This window comes from Meriones unguiculatus, chromosome 12 (genome assembly GCF_030254825.1).
Source record: "Meriones unguiculatus strain TT.TT164.6M chromosome 12, Bangor_MerUng_6.1, whole genome shotgun sequence".
In the NCBI taxonomy this organism is placed as follows: domain Eukaryota; kingdom Metazoa; phylum Chordata; class Mammalia; order Rodentia; family Muridae; genus Meriones; species Meriones unguiculatus.
In genome coordinates, this window is record NC_083360.1 from 84,874,238 (window position 1) to 84,894,395 (window position 20,158).

General features: G+C 49.8%; 1 protein-coding gene and 1 long non-coding RNA gene across 3 annotated transcripts; one reads left to right on the plus strand and one right to left on the minus strand.

Moving 5' to 3' along the window:
• Window positions 1-5,898: 5,898 nt before the first annotated feature.
• LOC132646851 (uncharacterized) lies at window positions 5,899-9,004 on the minus strand. 2 transcript variants are annotated; one of them, XR_009585183.1, is made up of 4 exons: window positions 8,754-9,004; window positions 8,513-8,674; window positions 8,059-8,343; window positions 5,899-6,173 (listed from the first exon to the last, which is right to left on the minus strand). It is a non-coding gene; the product is annotated as an uncharacterized LOC132646851 (long non-coding RNA). The 2 variants fall into 2 exon arrangements; XR_009585182.1 differs by having other exon boundaries at window positions 8,513-8,995.
• A 212-nt stretch (window positions 9,005-9,216) lies between these two features.
• Pars2 (prolyl-tRNA synthetase 2, mitochondrial) lies at window positions 9,217-13,567 on the plus strand. Its single transcript, XM_021635266.2, has 2 exons — window positions 9,217-9,328; window positions 11,430-13,567. The coding sequence occupies exon 2, from the start codon at window positions 11,443-11,445 to the stop codon at window positions 12,868-12,870; it is 1,428 nt and encodes a 475-aa protein (XP_021490941.1). The 5' UTR covers window positions 9,217-9,328; window positions 11,430-11,442; the 3' UTR covers window positions 12,871-13,567.
• Window positions 13,568-20,158: the final 6,591 nt, after the last annotated feature.

Genomic DNA, 20,158 nt, shown 5'->3' on the forward strand with positions numbered 1-20,158 from the left:
TGATGTAACTACGGAAACAGTGAGGCTGAGAGTGCTGATAGTACATGACTTGACCTTGGAGAGTCTGCCCAGAGACGAACTACCAATGGCACTTGGAGATGGTATGAAGGAACCTGATTGGTCACCCAAAATTATGTAACCTGGTGCATCCACTCACCCTCGCTTTGCATTCACCTGACTCCCAGTGTCTGTGTAATGATTCCATGCCTCTTACCCCCTTGGCCTGAACCCCCTGTCCTCACCTAGGGGCTGGACCCTTGGGAAGAGGACCAACACTTAGCAAGCACAGGCCATGTCCTTGCCTTGCCTTCAGAGAGGCGGTCATCTGGACCATGCACAGCATTTAGGAAAGGACCACCTTCGGGACTTTGGATCTACAAAGCTACTGGAAACCTCAGGAAGTTCCTGAATGACCCTCCCCCAGCCATCCTCAGCTAGCCTGAGTGGCACTTCTGCAGAGCAGTAAAGAGTGTGCTGCCCCAGGACCTGGCACTTGGCTGCTGCTCTTACAAGCCTGGCAGTCCCTTGCCTCTTTGATTTCCTGTCTGTAAGCCCTGAAGAATCCTCTGCCCATTGGGAGGCTGGGAGCACAACTTCACACAGATGAAGCCACAGGAACCCACAGGCCTTGCCCTCTCTTCTTCTGGGTCTCACGGCTGCTATGTAGCTGGCAACATCTGTTTAAGAGGCGTGATGGAAGGCTGTGAAAACTTATAAAAATGGGCAGGATTCCTCAGTTATGGGTTTCAAAGATCTAAGAGTGGCAATGAACCTTAATTCTCATCTCCCTAGGCTCCAATCTAAAGCAGGACTCCTGAGCACTGAGTATCCTTGAGGAAGTATCTATGAACAGTTTCGTACAGCAGACAGGCAGATTACCACATCACAGAAGAATTAATTGATAGCCAGCCATGGTGGCTTATACTTGTAATTCCAGCATTCCTTAGGCTGAAGCAAGTCAGCCTTGAGATCAAGACCAGCCTGGGCTATGCAGTGAGCTCCCTGTCTGCAGAGTGAGAGCCTGTGTGGGAAGCCAAACAAATGGACGAAGACATGAATTGAAAAAGAAAAAAGAAAGGAAAAAGCACTCTGAGAGGCAGAGGCAGGTGGATCTCTGTGAGTTCGAGGCCAGCCTGTTCTGCAAAACCAGTCCAGGACAGCCAAGGCTACGCAGAGAAATCCTCTCTCGAAAAACCACAAAACAAAACAAACAAAAAGAACCACACAAATCAGTCCATTTTTCAACAGGTATATCCTTTTATTGAGTTGAAATGTTTTCTAAAACTTTTCCCCCAATTCGAGTTTGTTTTCTGGGACCGCAAAGCATAATAAGCAAAATGGCATTGGACAGGCTCTCTCCTCTGCTACCCATTCTCTTCTTATATGGTGCCTGCTACAGTGCTGCTGTGCAGTGTAGCAAGCCTGGCTGCACTCTGACCCGGCTTCCAGCCTCCAGCCTCGGCCTCCAGCCCAGCCTCGATGCTCACAGTGAAGGTGCGAACAGCCAAAAAGCTGTACAGAGCACAGTTTCTCTCCATCCCAAAACAGCCCCCAAGGGAGCACCCTGCGTGGAGGGATGATGTGACCAGATGCCAAAAGAAGTGAACTACCTCCTTCTCGGGCTGTTGACGACTCTTTTTTCTTGTTTAACACAGGGGAGGATAATGACATTTAGCGCTTTACAGCTCAGTGGTAAAATGAGCAGATGGAAGCAGATCCCCTGCACTTCAAATGATCAGGGTTCCAGCAAGAACCCCCCCCCCCACACACACACATACACACACAGGTCTTGGGGGCCAAAGTCACTGGCAGGCTTACTGATGAGGTCAGAGCAGGGCTCCCCCTCCTCTCTCAGCTTTGGCCATACCCAGCGACTCACAACAGGTTTCACACCTATCCTAAATCTACCCTCAATCACCCAACCCCTGACAGCCACCCCCAGCCTCCCAGCTGTCACCTCACCTGCCTCTGCCCTCGGCTCCATCCAGCTACAGCCAGCCTTCTCCCAGGTAGTAGAATCTTGAGCTGGCCTTCAAGATTGTCTCATTTAACTTGTCTCTGTGACGCATTTGGCCACAGCAATGAGAAAAGTAGTAAATACATTTCCCCAGAACCAAATCCTCATTCCAGGGACTACCCAGCCCCTGGAATGTAAGGCACACATCTCTGGTTTTCAGAAAGCACCCAGTCTCTGGTGCTGCAGAGATGACTCAGCAGTTAAGACTACTTGCTGGGGGCTGGAGAGATGGCTCTGTGGTTAGGAGCAGTGGCTGTCCTTCCAAAGGACCCAAGTTCAATCCCCAGGAACCACGTGGTGGCTCACAACTGTCTGTAGTGGATTCCGATGCCCTCTTCTGGTATGCGTGAAAACAGAGCACTCATATACATTAAATAAATAAATAAATAAATAAATAATTTTTAAACAACAACAAAAAGACTACTTGGCCCTTTCAGGAGACTGAGTCTGGTTTCCACACCCACATGGGGTGGCTCAGAATAACAATTACGGCAGCTCCAGGTGTGCCTCGGCCAGCCTCCATGGACACTCACACATGCCCTAGATACACACATAATAGAGAAGTTACACGCATGTGCTGCTCCTGCAGAGGGCCTGAGTTTGGGTTCCAGCACCCACACCAGGCAACTCAGAACTGCCTGTAACTCCAGCTCCATGGAGGATCTGATGCCTCTGCCTCTGCACCCACCTCTAATGTAATGGCCTAGAGACACACATGTCCATGATTAAAATAGAACTTAATAAATACATCTTTAAAAGTACAATAAGAAATTGTCCACTCTCAAGCATTTTTGTGATAGTGGCACATAAGGACTGAGCTGGCCAAAGAGCCCCGATATTTGCTCCAGCACTATTCTGGATGTTTCTGTGACACTATTTTTAGATGAGACTAGTATTCTACCCGTTCACCCTGAGTAAGTGGCCTGCCTTCCTAATGCTTGTAAGCTCGTTCAATCAGCTGAAGTAGAAGAAGGACTGACTCCCCATCAGCGAGGCCTTTGGTCTCCAACTGAAACACCAGCTAGTCTTGCTGGCCTCGTCACAGATTTTGAGCTTACGGCTTCCGTAATCATTGAAGCCAACTGCACTCATGTCTACACACACACACACACACACACACACACACACACACAGAGCCTACAATTTCTGTTTCTCTGGAGAACCCTCATCCAAAGGCCCCTTCTCAGGAGAAGGACGCCAGCACCTCAGTCCTCACCCAGCACCTTCTTAGCACCTCTCTCTATGTATAACCTATATTAAGTTTCTCAAGCACAAAATAGCAAGGGAAGGTATGGGAGTATTTATCGCACACGAGCTGTGTATGAGCTGTGTAGCACTTGTCTCGTCTTCATTGGTTCTTTTATTCACTGGTAAATTCATTCAGCAAAGTTTGATCAAGCATTTAGAATGTGCCAGGCAATGATCTAGTCCGGGGGCTGGAGGTTGTGGGTAAGCTACAGCGTACAGGCTGAATTTGGCCTGCCACCAGTTTTGTTTGTTTTTTTTTGTTAATAAAGTTTTATTGAAGCACAGCCACGCTTATTTGTTTACATTCTCCTATGGCTACTTTTCTTAGATAATGAGCTAACTGAATACTTATAAAACAGATCATATGGCCTGCAAAGCCTGAAGTACTTAGTGTACGGCTTAGCTATTGAAGGAGAAAGTCTGGTGCCTCTTGGCTATACCAGGAATTTCTGTCCCGTGTCCTACGGTGAGGGAGGTAGGGAAATGAGAAAAAAAGAGAAGAAGAGCCATAAAGTCGGAAAGGCTTTTACTATGTTGAATGGTGGTAAGTACTAAGAGAGGAAACTGAGGTGGGAGTGTGAGGCATTCAGGGGATGCTGTGGGTAAGGATGGATTGCAGGGCAGTGGGAGAGGGCACCCCAGCCGAGAAGGGGACAGTTGGACAAAAGCCTGAGGAAGTGGAGGAGTGAATACTGTGGGGGGGGGGGAGGGGGGCGTCAGCTAGGAAACAGGTGCAGAGCCATACTGGAGTATTAGCTATAAGACTACACTGAACACTGGGTACAGGTGCTTTCAACTACTTTCCATACATAATCACACTTAATTACTTACACGTCATTACCTAATTATACAGATAATCACACAAAAGAATGATCTGAATATATTTCTGCCACTGAGCACACAGCACTTTCAGTTTGAAGTTTTTTCTATTGCTTGGACATCATGGCCAGGTTCATTCTAAGATACTGTGCCTCCTCTTTGAAGGACAATCTCCCCGGAAGCTGCTGTGGCTAGGGAGTCCATCGTGACCTTCATCTTGCCCATGCTACCCATGGTTCAAGGTCAAGGGTTCTGGCTTCAAGGATATGTCTTGTGTCAGGGGAACTTGGCATCTGAAGAGTAGACAAGCTGCCCCTTCCTCTAATGATGGACATGTTAAGCCACAAACCGAGCAAAATGGTGGTCCTTTGCAGTGCTGAGGAGACAGAAGAGAGGAACACCAGGGCCACCCTCAAGAGGATCCAACTATGGCCAGAGAAAGCCACTGAGGCATGGAGAGTCCCTGGGTTGTGGGATAGCAAGACAGCTATCCATTTCTTTTACTTTTCTTTTTAATAACTAGCAAAAAAAAAAAAAGTGAACTTTTCTAACCTGTAGAGCTAAACTAGGAATGAGAACCATAAATCTACAAATCAAGGCATCCATTACTATTAATTGAGTAAAATGTCTCCCAGGAAGCTGCCAGCATGACAGGGTCAGACACTGGGTCTCTGCCACCCTGGACTTCTTCGCGGGGAGAAGGTCTATTCTGACTGTGGCTGTCTGGCCAGGTCCACACTCCGGGCTGCAGAAGCTCATGTGTGCTCACAGATCGCTAGCTACAGCATGCTGGTCTGCCTCCCAACGGGCTCATGAGCTTTAATTAGTTACTGTTGGTAAGTGTTCTGAAGACGTGGGGGTGTACAAACACTGCAGGTCATTAGACTTCTCCAGACCCCGGGTTCTACAGCCTGGGAACTGGTAATTGAGAAGTAATTACCACCTTGGGGTCCAAAGGATTTGCTACCAGGGTTTTCCAGTTTGTAGGGGTTATAACCATGTGCATGGGCAGAGGAAGAATTAAAGGCTACTGTGGACACGTGGATGCCAAGAAATTCTGAACATAACTTCTCTCCCAGGAGGGAGAATATTGCCCCAGTAAGAACCTGTGGGATGCCAGTCCCTGAGGAAAACCCCTCCCATAGAGCTGAGCTGCAGAGAGCCTAAATGGCTCATAGAGACTAAAGAAGTCAGGTTAGCTCAGCCTGGCCCTCTAAGCAGGCTGACAGACACTACAGCCATGTGCTCTCCTGGACTCTAGCCAAGCCATATCTTTCCTGACGTTAGGCTGTGGTGATTCCCACAGATCTATCACCCTCCCTCGCCAGGCTGTCTAGAATCTTTCTGCAAGGCCAGATCAGCTAACTCAGAATGGGCTTAGACTCCTGGGCTCAGCCCACTGCAGTGACCTTGCTTGGGGAATGATGTACGTGGTGATTCCTGCACTGCTCAGGCCTGGGGGTCAAGCACTGTGCCAGCGGAGCCTGCAGCCTGCAAGGGAGGAAGATAGTCTTAAAGTGACACTCATGCCCCTCCCCTTTGGCTTTGGAAACAATGTACCCCAAGAAATCAGATTTCCTCCAGAAATCTCATACTAAGGGGAAGGAAAAGACTAAAGTCTGAGCCACCCAGAAGGCAATCAGTCTCCCGGAAGTGGACTGTAATTTGTCAGACCTCTTTTCAGCTCAGCTAGAACAGAGACAGTGATGGCTTTGATGCAGTCTAGGGGTCCTGATAGGGTTCCTTTTCTCTGCCCAGTTAACCAATTAAAGGGTGACAGCCGAGAAACCTCAAGCACCACACCGCAGACAGAATCAGCAGTCAGAGAAAGGCATTTATTGGGGATAAGGAAGCCCACATGCGCAGCAGACACAGAGTTTTAAAAGACCCTCTGCAAAGCAGAGGCAGACTCAGCTGAAAATTAGGATCTCCTCTATGGTTGGGCTTTTAAAGCCTCTGAAGTTTTCCTCCTCTAACTTAAGGTTGGTCCATTTGAGGAAAGCAAGGTTTGATTGGCCCCGCAACTGTTGTGTGACATGTCCTGAGCAGGCCTTGAACTCGTTGAGTCAGTCCATCAGTATGGGGTTTGCTGGTGGGAGACAAAAGCTTACAAGGCCTTGTTTTGTTTTGAGCTACTGGGCTTTAGTTAAGTCAGGAGGGTGAGGATATGAGAGAGTCACACCGGGCAGCAAATCTCTTAAAACAGAGGAGGGACAAATCCAAGAGTGGCCTGCACCTGCAGACACAGCCTTTATATAGGATTTCTTAGGGAGCGGAGCTTTCCAGGGCAGAGATTTCTAGGGTGAGGATTGGTGGAATTTCAAGTTCTGAGCTTGGGGCAGCTCGGGAATTGGTGGGTTTTCCTGATCAGGGATTGGTTGGTTCTCTAGCTCAGGGATTGGCAGATTTTTGTGGGAAGTTCAGGAACTGGTGGGTTTTCCTGCTCAGGGATTGGTGGTATTTTGTTCAGCCTTTTCACCAAAAATTATCATAATCTGGGAAGGATCCTACTGAGGGGCTAGAGATGGCCTTTGTGACAGAGGCTGGAACTGTGATTCATTATTACAGTTAGAGAGGTGTGTGGGAGGGGCCTGTTGACTCATGCCTCAAGGGCTTTGCAGACTTGAACCCTGAACTAAACAAACATCTTTCCTTATCTAAACTATGAACTTATACTAAGGGGTCAGATTCCCAGTCCTGGTCCCTGGCTGGCAGTGCTTGCGGGGAGGGGGCTAGTTTACACACTGTTGCCACGGAGATGGCTCTGGAGCTCACAGACTAGCTCCAGGGGGACAGGGCACCCCCTGCTGGGAGTTCCCTGTCAGCAGCAACCGCTGCTGTCAGAAGCCACCTTCTCCGTGGCTTCAGCTTGTCAGTGTGTCCAGGCATCTGATCTCAGGTCCCCCGGCTGTGGAGATTTAGCCGCAGTGGCTCTGGGGTCCTGAGGGGTTGCTGCCCGGGGGGTGTAGAGAGGCCAGCAGCACAGACTGAAGACCCAAGCACCTCTCTCAGGGTGCCACCCGGGGGAGCTGAGAAGCCGAAGAGGGGGCACCCGGAGGAGAAAGATGTAGGGGGTGCTCAGGGGCAAAACTTGAAGCAGCAGGGGCCTGGCTGCTGGAGCAGGCCAGAGTCCTGGGGCATGGGGTGAGGGAGGAAGGAAGCTGGACACGCTTCTGTAAACTAAGTTTACAAAAGGAGTTCATGTGAATAGCCAACAGGCCGATTCTGGGTTATTGGGGTTTTCAGGACCTAGGTTATGACCCTTAATTCTGGTGACATCAGGAGCTGTGAAAAGTAAAGGCAAACCCACTGCCTGGCCGACCCATTCGTCTCTCCGGTAAACTGAGACAGTTTTCTCAGTAAAGCTCCTCCCTCATTCCCTGGATTCCCACAGGGCTTTGCTGAGCTCCCCGGATGCTGCGGATTACAGACTCCATGCACGGAGCCCCTGGGGAGCCTGAGGGCTATTCGGGTGTTTATGCGAGTTAGCAGTATCTCGCCCTGGGTGCGCACGCTTGAGGCAGGCTTTGTAAAGTGCAGTTGCTGTTGAATAGAGTCACTGAAATGCGGCTCCGACTCCGGACATTTCATCCTGTTCCCGGCCTCATCTTTCTCCTCCAGGTATCCACAGGGTTCTGATGCTCTCCTTCAGGCCTTTGCTAAAATGCTACCTTCTTGGTAAGGCTTTCCAGGGGCATCCTATGAACCATTCTATTCTCCACTCCGCTTTTCTTTTTTCTTTTTTAAGTTAACTCGTCTTTAGAACATTTAATACCCTCTGACTGACAACTTACTTTTTCTGTGGATTTTTGTGTTACTTTTTATTTGAAAAAAATAATTTTATCAAAATCCTGGGTTTGTTTGGTTTTTTGCTTGTTTGTTTTTGGTTTTGGTTTCTGAGTTTACTGCCCTGTTTTCCCTGCTGCCCCTGTTTTTTTGTTTTGTTTTGGTCAACTTGACACATTTAGACTCACCTGGGAAGAGAAAGCTCTGTGGGTGGACGGGCGGAACAAGCCGTCAGGAACAGTAAACACTATTCCTCCATGGTGTTCGCTTCAGTTTCCATGTCCAGGTCCCTGCCTTGACTCCTGCTGAAGTTTCTCTGTACCAGCTCACAGGCAGTCTCTTCTAAAATGAATGCCGGGAGTCGTTTCCCTCGTTCTGTTCTCGCCACACCTGCAACAGCGGCTTGTACAGCGTAATTACCCAGAAAATATTTTGTGAGGTCTGGGGAGTTGGCTCCTCAAGTAAAGTGTGTGCTATGAAAACAAGAGAGTTCAGATCCTTAGAGCCTCGATATATAAGGTGAAGATGGATGAAGACGCCGCTATGGCAGTCTTGGGCCTCCACACACTAGTTCACACGTGTGTGCCTTCCCACAACAAACAAGCACTCCCATGACATAACACACTGAGATAAAATACGTACATATTGTGAAGAAAGAAAAGACTTCTTCTTTTCTTTCACGTGTCTGCTCACGTGGGGCTGGGTATCCTCGGAGGCCCAGAAAACTATGGATTTCCCTGGAGCTGGAGTTACAGTGACTCTGAGCCGCCCGACGCTGAGTGCTGAGCACCGGACTCCGGGCCCCTGAAGAGCAGCAACCGTTCGTAACCAGCACAATAAATGGACGTTTTCATTCTCCCATCTTTAAGACTCAGGGACACACCTCTTTGAGAAGCCCATGGCCATGCTCTCCAGTTTCTGAGTTCCTCTCTCTAAAGCCTGGTATTAAAATGTCCTTATTTAACCCCACGTCTGCTCCGTAAAAAAAGGTTTTAAAGCACTTCCGTGGGCGTTGTAATGGGTGACTTCCCCCACTGTTTTACAATCCTAAACTTAAATGAGTTTAGGATTGTAAATTTAAATTGGTTGATTATATTAGATTTGAAACATAATCCTGTGTGTTGTCAAAGTCAAGGTTTCTTAGTGCACAGGGCCTGGCAATCGCATGTAAAAACAGACTCAAATCCTTAAAAGTAGGCTTTGATCATAGAGTTGCACCTTCCTAAGTCCTAGAGGGCACTTCCGGAACCGTACAGTAAGCTTGGCTACCCAGGCCAATCTATGATCTTCGTGGAAGAGCTAGGTTCAGTTTCCGGAAACCCTCCCACGCCTTCCTTCAGAGGCGTGGAGCCAGAGCATGCCGCGGCTTTCCGATTGGCGAGAAACAGAAGAGGCGGTGCTTAGGCCGAGCCGGCGCAGGCGCCGTGGTTTCACGTGAGGGACGAGCGGGTGGTGCAGGTATAGCGTGCCGCTGGGGAGGGTGGGTGGCCGCTGCGCAGGAGGGGCGGTCGGGGAGGGCCCAGCGAGTCTAGGGACAGGTTCCGGGCGCGTGCACCCAGGATCTGGTGTCAGCTGTCTCGCGTGCGTGCTTCCTGACCATTACAACTACAGGCTGATGGATAGTCGTGTCGTTGGTCGCAGCTCACCTCCCCTTGCTACACCCCCCCCCCCCCCGCTGTATTTGAGGGCAACCTTTCCGCCCTGCTCAGCCCCGCGTGGCCCTACAGAGTCAGAGTGCCTAGAAGGGCTCGTTTTGACCCGAGTAGGGTCACCCCTTGTGAAGGCCGAGACAGTTTAGAGCAGGGTGTGAAGTTTCATTGCTGTTTGATGCAGCGCCCTTGCTGGTGGGATTTGGAGACAAATTCCTCGAATCCGGAACGACCCTGTGCCCTCTACTGTCGCCTTCCACAGATAGATTTACTCATATCAGAGCGTAAGAATGGGGCATCATAATAGCCAAACCTTTACGGTACCGGGCACTTGGAAGCTGTCTGTGTTCAAGCTTTCCAGAAAGGATCGAGTGTTGAGTCTTGTCGCGTGTGCCTGGAACAGGAAGAGGGTAGGGGGAAGGAGAGGACCTGGGGTACACTCCCCAAGCAGCAGGAGACTGCCACTACTCCCGCCAGTGTTTTGAAAAGTTGAAAGCGGAAGGAATGCCAGAGACCAGTAGAGGCTGTTTTAACAGGCTGAGAGGCTTGTACGGAGTGCAGGCCGGTCAGGTGGAGAGCAGGCGGATCTCAGGGACAGAGGGCTAAAGAGTGCTACAGTAGTGAGGTGTAGAGAAGGTGAGGACCGGTTTGGCCGAGGGAGCTTCTGGTGCCTTGCAGGGGGATACTCCTATCTGCAGGGTCACCACTGTCTGAAGGGACTTTTTGTCACCAGGTTTCAAATAGCTGTGCACTGTGTTGGTCAAAGACAGGGGCATACGTAGGTCTGAAGTTCAGCAGTCTGGACAGTGAAGGTGCTCTGGCCTCCAGAATGCAGTGAGGAGGGCAGTTAAAACAATAAGTGACTCTTTTATTTGAGGCAGTTTTATTTCCTTGGATGGCCCGGAACTCTGATGTGTAAGCCCTGCTGGTCCTGAACTTGTAATCGTACCTGTGGCTTCCAAATGCTGGGATTACAGGATGTGCCACGATGCCTGGCAATATTGACTTAAAGTGGAGGATGGGAATGGAGACAAGGAACTGGAAAGAACTGTCCTCAGCTGTTGGCTGTGAGATCACAACTGGTTTGTTTCAGGCTCTTTACCCAGTGTCCTAAAACAGGAGCAATATCAGCATCCACCAGGCACATAGCATGTGCCAAAAACTGTCGTAAGAATTTTCCCTACCTTTAAAAATGCCCACATTAAAGGTACAGAGCAAATCTGGTGGTTGTTTCATGATGAAACTTTAGCACACAGGAGTAGAGACAAGTGTGCAAAGCTACAGGAAGTGGCCGGTTTGAAGTTGGCTTAGAACCCAGGCTGCCTTATCTAGAGCCTGTGCATGTGTCACTGGATGCTGTCTATAGCATGCTGGTCACATTTTCACAGAAGAGTATGAACTTTTTTTTTTTTTTTCTTTTTGAGAAAAGGTTTCTCTACATAGCCCTGGCTCTCCTGGCACATACTATATACCAGTCTGGCTTCAAACTCACAGAGATCCAACTGTCTCTGCTTCCCAAGTGCTGGGATTAAAGACCACTATATCAGGATGACTTTCTTTTTTTGTGTGGACTCTTTTATATATATTGCACATAAAATTAAATAAATTATACATATAATTTATTTAATTTTATTTTGTGTGCATTAGTTTGAAGGCATGAGATCCCTTGGAATTGGCATTACAGACAGTTGTGAGCCGCCATGTGGGTGCTGGGAATTGAACCTGGGTCCCTTAGAAGAGCAGAGAGTGCTTTTAACCACTGAGTCATGTCCCCAATGACTTTCTTTTTTTTTTTTAAGAGAAGTGGTCCTGTGATTGGCTGGGCTATTATTCATGGAAGGAGCCATATCTTGGCTCTCTTGCTGAGAACCCATTTAACTGTCATCCTCACATGACTCATTTTTCTCCAGGTACCTGGGTGTTATGGAAGGGCTGCTGACAAGATGCAGAACACTGTCTGCCTTGGCTACCTGCAGCCACCAGCACTTCAGGTACATCATCCACAAGTGTCACCACAGTGCAGCAGGGAGAGGGCAGCGCTTGGCATTATCCCGCATTTTCCAGCCACAGAACCTCCGGGAAGACGTAGTGCTTTCTGTGGAGGGCAAAGCCAGCAGCTTGACCTGTAAGAGTCAGTGGCTGATGCTGCAAGTGGGCCTGATCCTCCCAGCAAGCCCTGGTTGTTACCACCTCATGCCCTACACAGTCCGTGCCATGGAGAAGCTTGTACGGGTGATAGACCAGGAGATGCAGGCTATTGGGGGCCAGAAAATCAATATGCCCAGCCTCAGTCCAGCTGAGCTATGGCGAGCCACCAGCCGTTGGGACCTGATGGGCAGGGAGCTGCTGAGACTGAGGGACAGGCATGGCAAAGAGTACTGCTTGGGACCGACTCATGAGGAAGCAGTTACAGCTCTGGTTGCCTCCCAGAAGCAACTGTCTTATAAGCAGCTTCCCTTACTGCTCTACCAGGTTACCAGAAAGTTTCGGGATGAGCCAAGGCCCCGTTTCGGTCTTCTCCGTGGCCGGGAGTTCTATATGAAGGACATGTACACCTTTGACTCCTCCCCTGAGGCTGCTCAGGAGACCTATGGCCTAGTGTGTGATGCCTACTGTAGGCTTTTTGACAGGCTGGGGTTGCGATGGTTGAAGGCCAGGGCAGATGTGGGCAGCATTGGGGGCACAATGTCCCACGAATTCCAACTACCAGTGGACATTGGAGAGGACCGGCTTGTAGTCTGCCCCAGCTGCCACTTCGCAGCCAACACAGAGACGCTAGACTTGTCACAAAAAATCTGTCCTGACTGCCAGGGTCCACTGACAGAAACCAAAGGCATTGAAGTGGGCCACACATTCTACCTCGGTACCAAGTACTCCTCCATTTTCAATGCCCAGTTTACCAATGCCAATGGGAAATCCTCACTGGCTGAAATGGGGTGCTACGGCCTGGGAGTCACTCGGATCCTGGCCGCTGCCATCGAAGTCCTGTCTACAGAAGACTGCGTCCGCTGGCCCAGCCTCCTGGCGCCTTACCAAGTCTGCCTCATCCCCCCTAAGAAGGGCAGTAAGGAGGTGGCAGCCACAGAGACTGTGGAACACTTATATGATGACATCACAGAGGCAGTGGCTCAGCTCCGAGGGGAGGTCCTGCTGGATGACAGGACCCACCTGACCATCGGAAACAGACTGAAAGATGCCAACAAGCTTGGCTACCCCTTTGTGATCATTGCCGGCAAGAGGGCCCTGGAGGACCCTGCACACTTTGAGGTTTGGTGTCAGAACACGGGTGAGGTGGTCTTCCTCACCAAAGAGGGAGTCATGGAACTGCTGGCTGCTGTCCATGTTGTCTGAGTGCCCAGTCACACCTGTCCTCGGGGTCCGCTGTGACACCGTGGTTCCCACCACTCCTGTCTTGGCTGGTCGCTCCAGAAGTGGCTTCTCGTGGAAGGTGAGACCACGTTAGGGAAATGTGTACTCACTCCTCGCTTGTGGTGGTTTTTACTTGTCATTAACTTGATCCCCACCTGGGCTGGCCATGCTACCATACACCATTCCTTTTGCATGTAGACTCTCTTGTGTCAGGAGACTGAAAGATGAGAAAGAGACCTGAGAGCTTCTGGGTGTAGGATGGGAAAGGTTGAAAGCCGGGGCCATGCTTCCCCAGCCCCATCCCATAGTCTGACCACATACCTTGCACTTCACTCGGTATAGAGAGCGGGGCTACCGGCTCTTCTCCGCTGAGAAGCCACAAGCTCCGGAGAAGCAGGAAGCAGCCTGCTGCTAAGTCACTGGTGACTTGACGCCTGCTCCCCTGCTGAGCCTGGGAGTCCTTTTTGGACATGGAGACGAGTCAGGTCTCCAAGGTCCTTAGAGCGCTCAGAGTGGCTCCACTAGACACATGGCTCTGGCTCCTCATTCTTCTGGCTTCCCCCAAAGCAGCCATACCTGCCCGATGGCCCAGAACTACCTCCAGAGACTTGACAGTGCTGGGTCACTTCTGCACTGAGATCATGTTCCATTGACTGAATAAAGGCAAGCCTTTTGATGAGCTTTTCTGTCTGTTGATTTGAAACAAAAATAGCATCTCCTGTTTGAGCAGTACACCCAGTAGCTGGCTGCCTCCACTGCACTCACTGGGGAGTGGCAGGGACCGGCTTTAAATGGTTTCTTCTGGACTCCTGGAGCAGCAGGCCCCAGCCATACACTCACCTCGTCCTGGGCGCAGAGATGAATTCCTGAGCTGCACAGGAGTGACTGAGGGCTGACGGTTCTGTGGGAAACCGCAGCAGTGCCCGCTCCAGCATCCGGGTGAGGAGCGTGGAAATGGCTTTCCATCCCGACCCCTGTGACCTCCGCATGTGTTCCCCAGTCCACGGAACAGTGCCGTATTCCTGGTGGGCCTTCCCCTCCTTGGTTAACTCTCTGGGAAGGCTCCAACGGGCACATCAGGGGTGAGCCTCGCAACACTAGGTGACCCTAAATCGAGCCAACTTGCCAAGGAAGGTAAATCACCAAAAGGGCTCAGGGCTGCAAAGCAGACCCAGCAGACCCTGGGAGCCACTGGGCCTTGGCAGATAGACGCACTGGGAAACTATGGTGTGTGTTTGAGGGTGAGGTTTCTGTAGAGTAGCGGCAGCTGGATGAAGGGGAGGTAGAGCCACCCAGCACCTGCATTCCCCTTAGCACTCTAGCCAGCTATCAACAGCCACGTTCAGCCACATGCTCCTGCAACCATGCAGTCATGCCCAAGCACGTGGATGCGTGTGACTATGAACCGAACCCTCGGAAATCCAAATAGTCCTGATTTAGGTTGTTTCTTCGGGGTATTTTGGTCACAGTGACATGAGAAGCAAGCAGCCTTTGTAATAGTTGCGGTTCTGAGAGCAAGCCCAGGTCGGGTCGCACAGCTGAGGCTTTTAACTGCACATTGGGATCCCTACCCTTTCAGAGCTTCGAGTTCCAGTGGGGCTCTGGCCTAGGACCACACAGGTGAAGGCCTCCAAAAGACTCTGGTTGCAGTCAGAATCAAGAGCTGCTGGAGTAGGATCATCTACCCCTGAAACCCACACTGTGGCTGGTTATTTCCCTGAGTGATTTCAGTGGGCATCAGGCCGATGGCAGCCCCCTCTACCTTTAGCGGCCTGGTTTACTGAGGGCCTGCCTCGCACCACTGCTGTGTGGCACCTTCACACGCTGCTTCCAGACCTTAACACTGCAAGGTCAGTGCTGTTACACTTTACAGGTGAGGAAACTGAGGCTCAGGGACGCATGGCTATGGAGGACCACACCTAGAACTCACATGCTGGCCCTAAGCTTGCCATAAACAGATGAACTGGGGATTGTTGGCTGGATGTTGCTTGCCTTCTGCCCATGGAAAGTGGTTTCAATAAGGAAAACTAGATTTAATTAGCCTTGTGAGAAACTCAAATTCATGCCTCAGTTGGTAGAGTACTTGCTATCAGGCATGGGGTCCTGCCATGGATCCTCAGCACAGCTTAAACCAGGACAGTGTTGTAATATCTGCAATCCCAAAATATGGAAGCAGAAGGGTCGAAGTTTAAGGTCATTCTTTGCTACATAGCAAATCTGAGACCAGTCTGGGACCCTTGCCTCAAACAAAAACTGCTAGACACAAGCACTTTATTTATTCCTTCTGGTGCAGGAAATGAACCAAGGGGCTTGCCCACATGCCGGACAGTGTCCCACTGAGCTGCAGTCCACACATCTTCAGCTTCATTTTTCAGATAGGGTCTCTCGATGCAGCGGGCCAGGCTTGCCTCAGCCTTCCAAGGACTGGTATTACAAGAATGCGCCCCTAAGCCTAGCTTTAATTTCTTTTTTTTTTATTTTATTGCAAATATTCTGTAAACTTATTTAAGGAAAGCTAGCCTAAAGGCACGTTAAAAGCCAGATTCCAAGACTAGAGGGCCAGTTAATCTTAGACTTTCCGTAAATGTGCAAGTTGAATAGGATGGTGCAGAATCCCAGGAACCCCACATTTGGGGACAGGAGAACTTCTCGAGCACTTGGTTCACAGATGAAAAACAGCCTGGAGTAGGGACAGAGTGACTCATGCCATCTGACTGGGAAGTAGCAGGCCAGCCACTGAGCTACCAAAGCCACATAGGCGGCTGAAACAGGTACCCATTTTCTGTCTTCCAACAAGGAGTTAAACACAAAGCACAGTAGCAACCTGGACCAGGCTTGAGTATTAGACATTGGGATCATGGGATCACACAGCTAGTGTTCTGGCGCCAATATGTTTGGTGAGCAGAGATCTAAAGAGGCATAATCGTAAACTGAGCACTTTCTGGGGTTGTGACCCAAGACAAATTGTCCTTTGCATGCCTCTTTCTTCTTGGTACGATGCTCAGAGGAACGTAAGGCAATATGGGGTTGCAGAGACACCTGTGTGAAATACTAATTTTTAACCAGGTGTGGTGGCACACACCTGTAATCCCAGCACTCTGGGAGGCAGAGGCAGGTGGATCTGAGTTCGAAGCCAGTCTGGTCTACAAAGTGAGTCCAGGACAGCCAAGACTACACAGAGAAGCCCTGTCTCAAGGAGAGAGAGACTAACTTTTAGAGTGCATTCAAGAAACCCTTCTCTTCCTCCTGAGGATGCATTTGCACAATTTAGGAAATCCCCAGGAGGTTTGGCTCTGCCATTAACATTATCCTTAGACCTGGATCTTGTCCTTGGGAAAATGCTTTATAACCTTCCTGGGACAGCAAGCTTACCTCTTGCCATAAACGGATGAACTGGGGATGTTGGCTGGATAATTCAGTGCAGGCTGAAATATCACGTACTTGCTCATTTCTCGGAGAGGTCTAAAGGCAACTGGCTGGGAAACCGCTGAATTAATACTTAGGGAGAACGGCTGGTATATAACCATCATGTAAATCAGCCTAGAATGTGAATTGGGCCTCCGTTAATATTCTGTGTTTTAATGGAACAAGTACCTACTGAGCCATCAATTAAGGAATTTTGCAGAAATACATTGAAATTGCACCTTAACTGCCTGGCTACCAACCTCTTCAGAGTTCCTGCAGCCCGTTCCTATATTAAGATGCCAGTATGTTTTAGTGGATTGTTGGGCTTTGTTTTATTGGGGAAAGAATGAGAAGATAATTTTAGGTGTTACTGCAAACTTACTATAAAAGGAACTTAACTTAAAACAATGGTTTTCTTTGTAGTGTGAGAGCCCAGGCTAGAGTAAGAATGCATGGGCTACTTACTGTATGAGTCTGAAGGGCACTTCCTTAGAGTCTCAGGAACTCAACTTGCTTACAGGTGAAATGGAGACAGACCTTGGGCCACTGCAGGTACATGGTTAGTAGCAGCCACCCTGACATGAGGTGGTACTTTGCATGTGGGTTGTAGGGGACACAGTGGGCCAGCAGAAGGGGGCGGCATGCTTATGCTTCCCACGTTCAGACAGAATTCTCGTGCAGGGACTGTGCCCCAGTCGTCAAGCCAGTCGCTTGCCAGGCTGCCAACAAACTCCCGGGGTTGAGCTTTGTTGCCCTTGGCTAATGAACACTGCAGGGCCACAGCAAGGTACAATGAGGGCACACACGGGTGTGCGACAGTGCTTCCCCTTTGCAAGGGCAGATGCTTTGGCTGGGGTTCTCAGAAACAGGCTGTAAGCCGGGCATGGTTGTGCTTTCTGTAGAAGTAAAAAGTATAATTCAAACACATGGAGAATGGGTTAGTAGTTACCAAAGTCTAGAAATGGTGTCAAAGGGTGGTGGGGAGGAGGAGAATGGAGAGGACGACTGTAGAACAGGAGGGATCACTTTGAAGTTCTATAGCACAGTACAACTGAAGTTGACAACAGTTTGCTATTTTAAAAGGGCCAGTAGAGAGGATTTTTCAATGTTTGCAATATAGAAAGAGATGATGTATGTGTGACCATTACACAGTAAGTACACATACAGAAATGGCCACACTACACTAAGAACGTCTAATTACTATGTGCCAATTTAAATTTTAAAAATAGTTTTAGAAAATGCTATATACCTTAAAGCAAGATTGTCTAGATGTGTACTGTCTAATCATACAAATCCTTAAAAGCGGAGGATTTTCTCTGCCTCGAGTCAGATGTGGCAAGGGAGTCCCAGGCCTGAGATGCAGAATGTGATATACCACTGAGCACTTAGTTACAGACACCCAGGACCCAGAGAGAGGACCCCCTAAGGACTCATAAGGCATGGGGTACCTCAGTTCTACAACCTCAGGGAACTCTATTCTCCCAACCGCCCCAAAGCCTTGATGCAGGTTCTCAGAATCCACAGGAAGAGCCTAGAAGGCTGACATTTTTACCTCAGCCTTTTAAATCCTGGAGCAGAGAACAGCAGAGCCAATGCCCATTTCTGGCCACAGAACTGTGAGGTAATAAATCTGTGCTGCTAAAGGAGACCGAATGGAATAAAAAGTCATAGAAGAAAACTCAGTGGAAGCCCCACTGACAGAGGTCTATGGCTGCAGGCTCTGGCTGGAGCTTCTGAAGAGAACAGTCTCCTAAGCGGGTTGGGAATCCTGCACAGCTCCGTGACTGCCAGCACTGTACCGTAAGCTTGGAGTTAGTGGTGCCCCTGGGCCCACAGCAGACCTGGAGGCAGGCCCAGTCTTGGCAGTCCTGCTTCCTCTGGAGGGCTCAGGAAGGTCCTGAGTTCAAGTCCTGTTCCACTTCATTGTTCCAAGTTCACTAGTTGACAGTTGGCAGGTTGCTCAAGCTCTGCATGCCGCCTTTTTACACTACCCATGGCCTAGAGGTGTGGGAGCCGGTCTACACCACGCACCTAGAGTGCTGCTGGCCTGGCCCAGGCGCTCAGTCCTGGCTGCTCTTTCTCTACGCAGGTTGCTCTCCCAGCATATGCTACCTCAAGCATCTGTAGCTTTGCTCAAACTGTCTCCTGCAGTCCTTCAACATAGGGCCAAGTCCCCCACAGGTGCTGGCTTCTACCTCTGACCTGTTCATGAGTCACCCTTTCTTGAGGTCCCAAGCCCATGACTGCTTGTGGATTGCTGAGATGCTGAGTGGGAGCAGTGCCAGGCCCTGGCATTACATATGTACAGCTTGGGCCCTAGAGGCAGTGCACAAAGTAGGATAAACCAGCAGGTAAGTTAGTTCTGTGCCTTGTGCGAAGGGCAGTGATGGGGCACAGCAACAGACTACAGGCCTAAGGAGCCAGGGAAGCCTGGCTGGAGGAGGCACTAGGCAGCTTACAGGCTAGACACCAAGAATGGGAGGAACATAGGCCAGGAAAAGGGAACAGAATGTGCAAATGCCTGAAGCTGAGAGCACCAGAAGGTTGGGGGATAAAGAGTCACAGATCAAACACTTGCTATGAGGCAAGTTGTGGTCCATGGGCTTCACTGGGCTAACTTGTTCAATCCTCACAGTATAAAGAAACTGAAGAACTGACAAGTTGGGCCAAGTGGTACCCAAGGCCCACCACTGGAGTGCGTGGGGCTGCAAGTAGGAAATGGGCAGCCTGGCTCCGGAGCAGAGGGCCTTGGCTACTGCTCCACTTGCTGCATAGCTGGACTGTGACCAGGACACACTGCCTTTGGAGACTGCAGAAAGGAAAGCAAGCCACACCAGTGTGAGGGTGGAGCTCCGAAAGGGTCCTGACAGCTACACCAGGAGTGCTGAGGGAAGCGAGAGGCTCTGAGGGCTCGGCTAAGGATGAGGACAGGCTTGCTTGCTGTGTATCTCTCTTCCTTGGAGCAGCTGCCAGCCCAGGGTCAGATTCACTACATCCACTAAGCAGCATGACCCTAAGTCAGAGGTTGCGTGGTGCTCTTCAGCCCTAATGTGCCAGTGTGGGCACAGGGAAGACATATGCCTGGCCTCAACCTTCCTAATGCCAGCAGCACCCACCAAGTTATGTCATCTGAATGATGTCATGCAGAATCACCCAACTGCAAACCGCTGGTGCAGTGCTGCCAGTATGTATGTATGTGCCCGGAACAGGACAACCGGAGATATTCACTGTGGACATGTCAATCCTGGGCTGAGGTCTCAGATGCACAGGGCTACAAGCAATGTCAATGTTAAGACAATCATTTTACAGTTGAAAGGGGCTTCAAGCAGCAGAGCTGGCCCTGGACTAATAGTGCAGCTCCTGGTGCCTGTTTTCCCTGTGGTTGTTTGAATGAGAATGACCACCAGAGGCTCAGATATTTGAATGTGTGGTCCCCAGTTGGTAGAACAGTTTGAGAAGGATTAAGAAGTATGGCCTTGGAGGAGGTGTGTCACTGGGGCTGGGCTTTGAGTTTTCAAAAGCCCAGCTATTCCCAGTTAGCTCTTTCTCTGTTTTGTGGTTGTTGTCTTAAAATGTGAGTTCTCAGCTGCTGCTCCAGCGCCATACCTACCTGCCTGCTGCCATGCTTCCCACCATGATGGTCTTGGACTCTAACATACTGGAACTGTAAAGCCCTAATAAACTCTTCTATAAGTTCGGTTACCCAGTGTTCCATCACAGCAAAAACTAAAACACTCCCTTCCCACTGTGGCATCCAAGCTGATAACTCCAGAGGATCAAATATGTAGTATGGGTGCATGTTTTTCCTCCTGGCTCCAAGCTCCTGGAATAATGACCCATGAGACTCAAAATATATTTACAAATA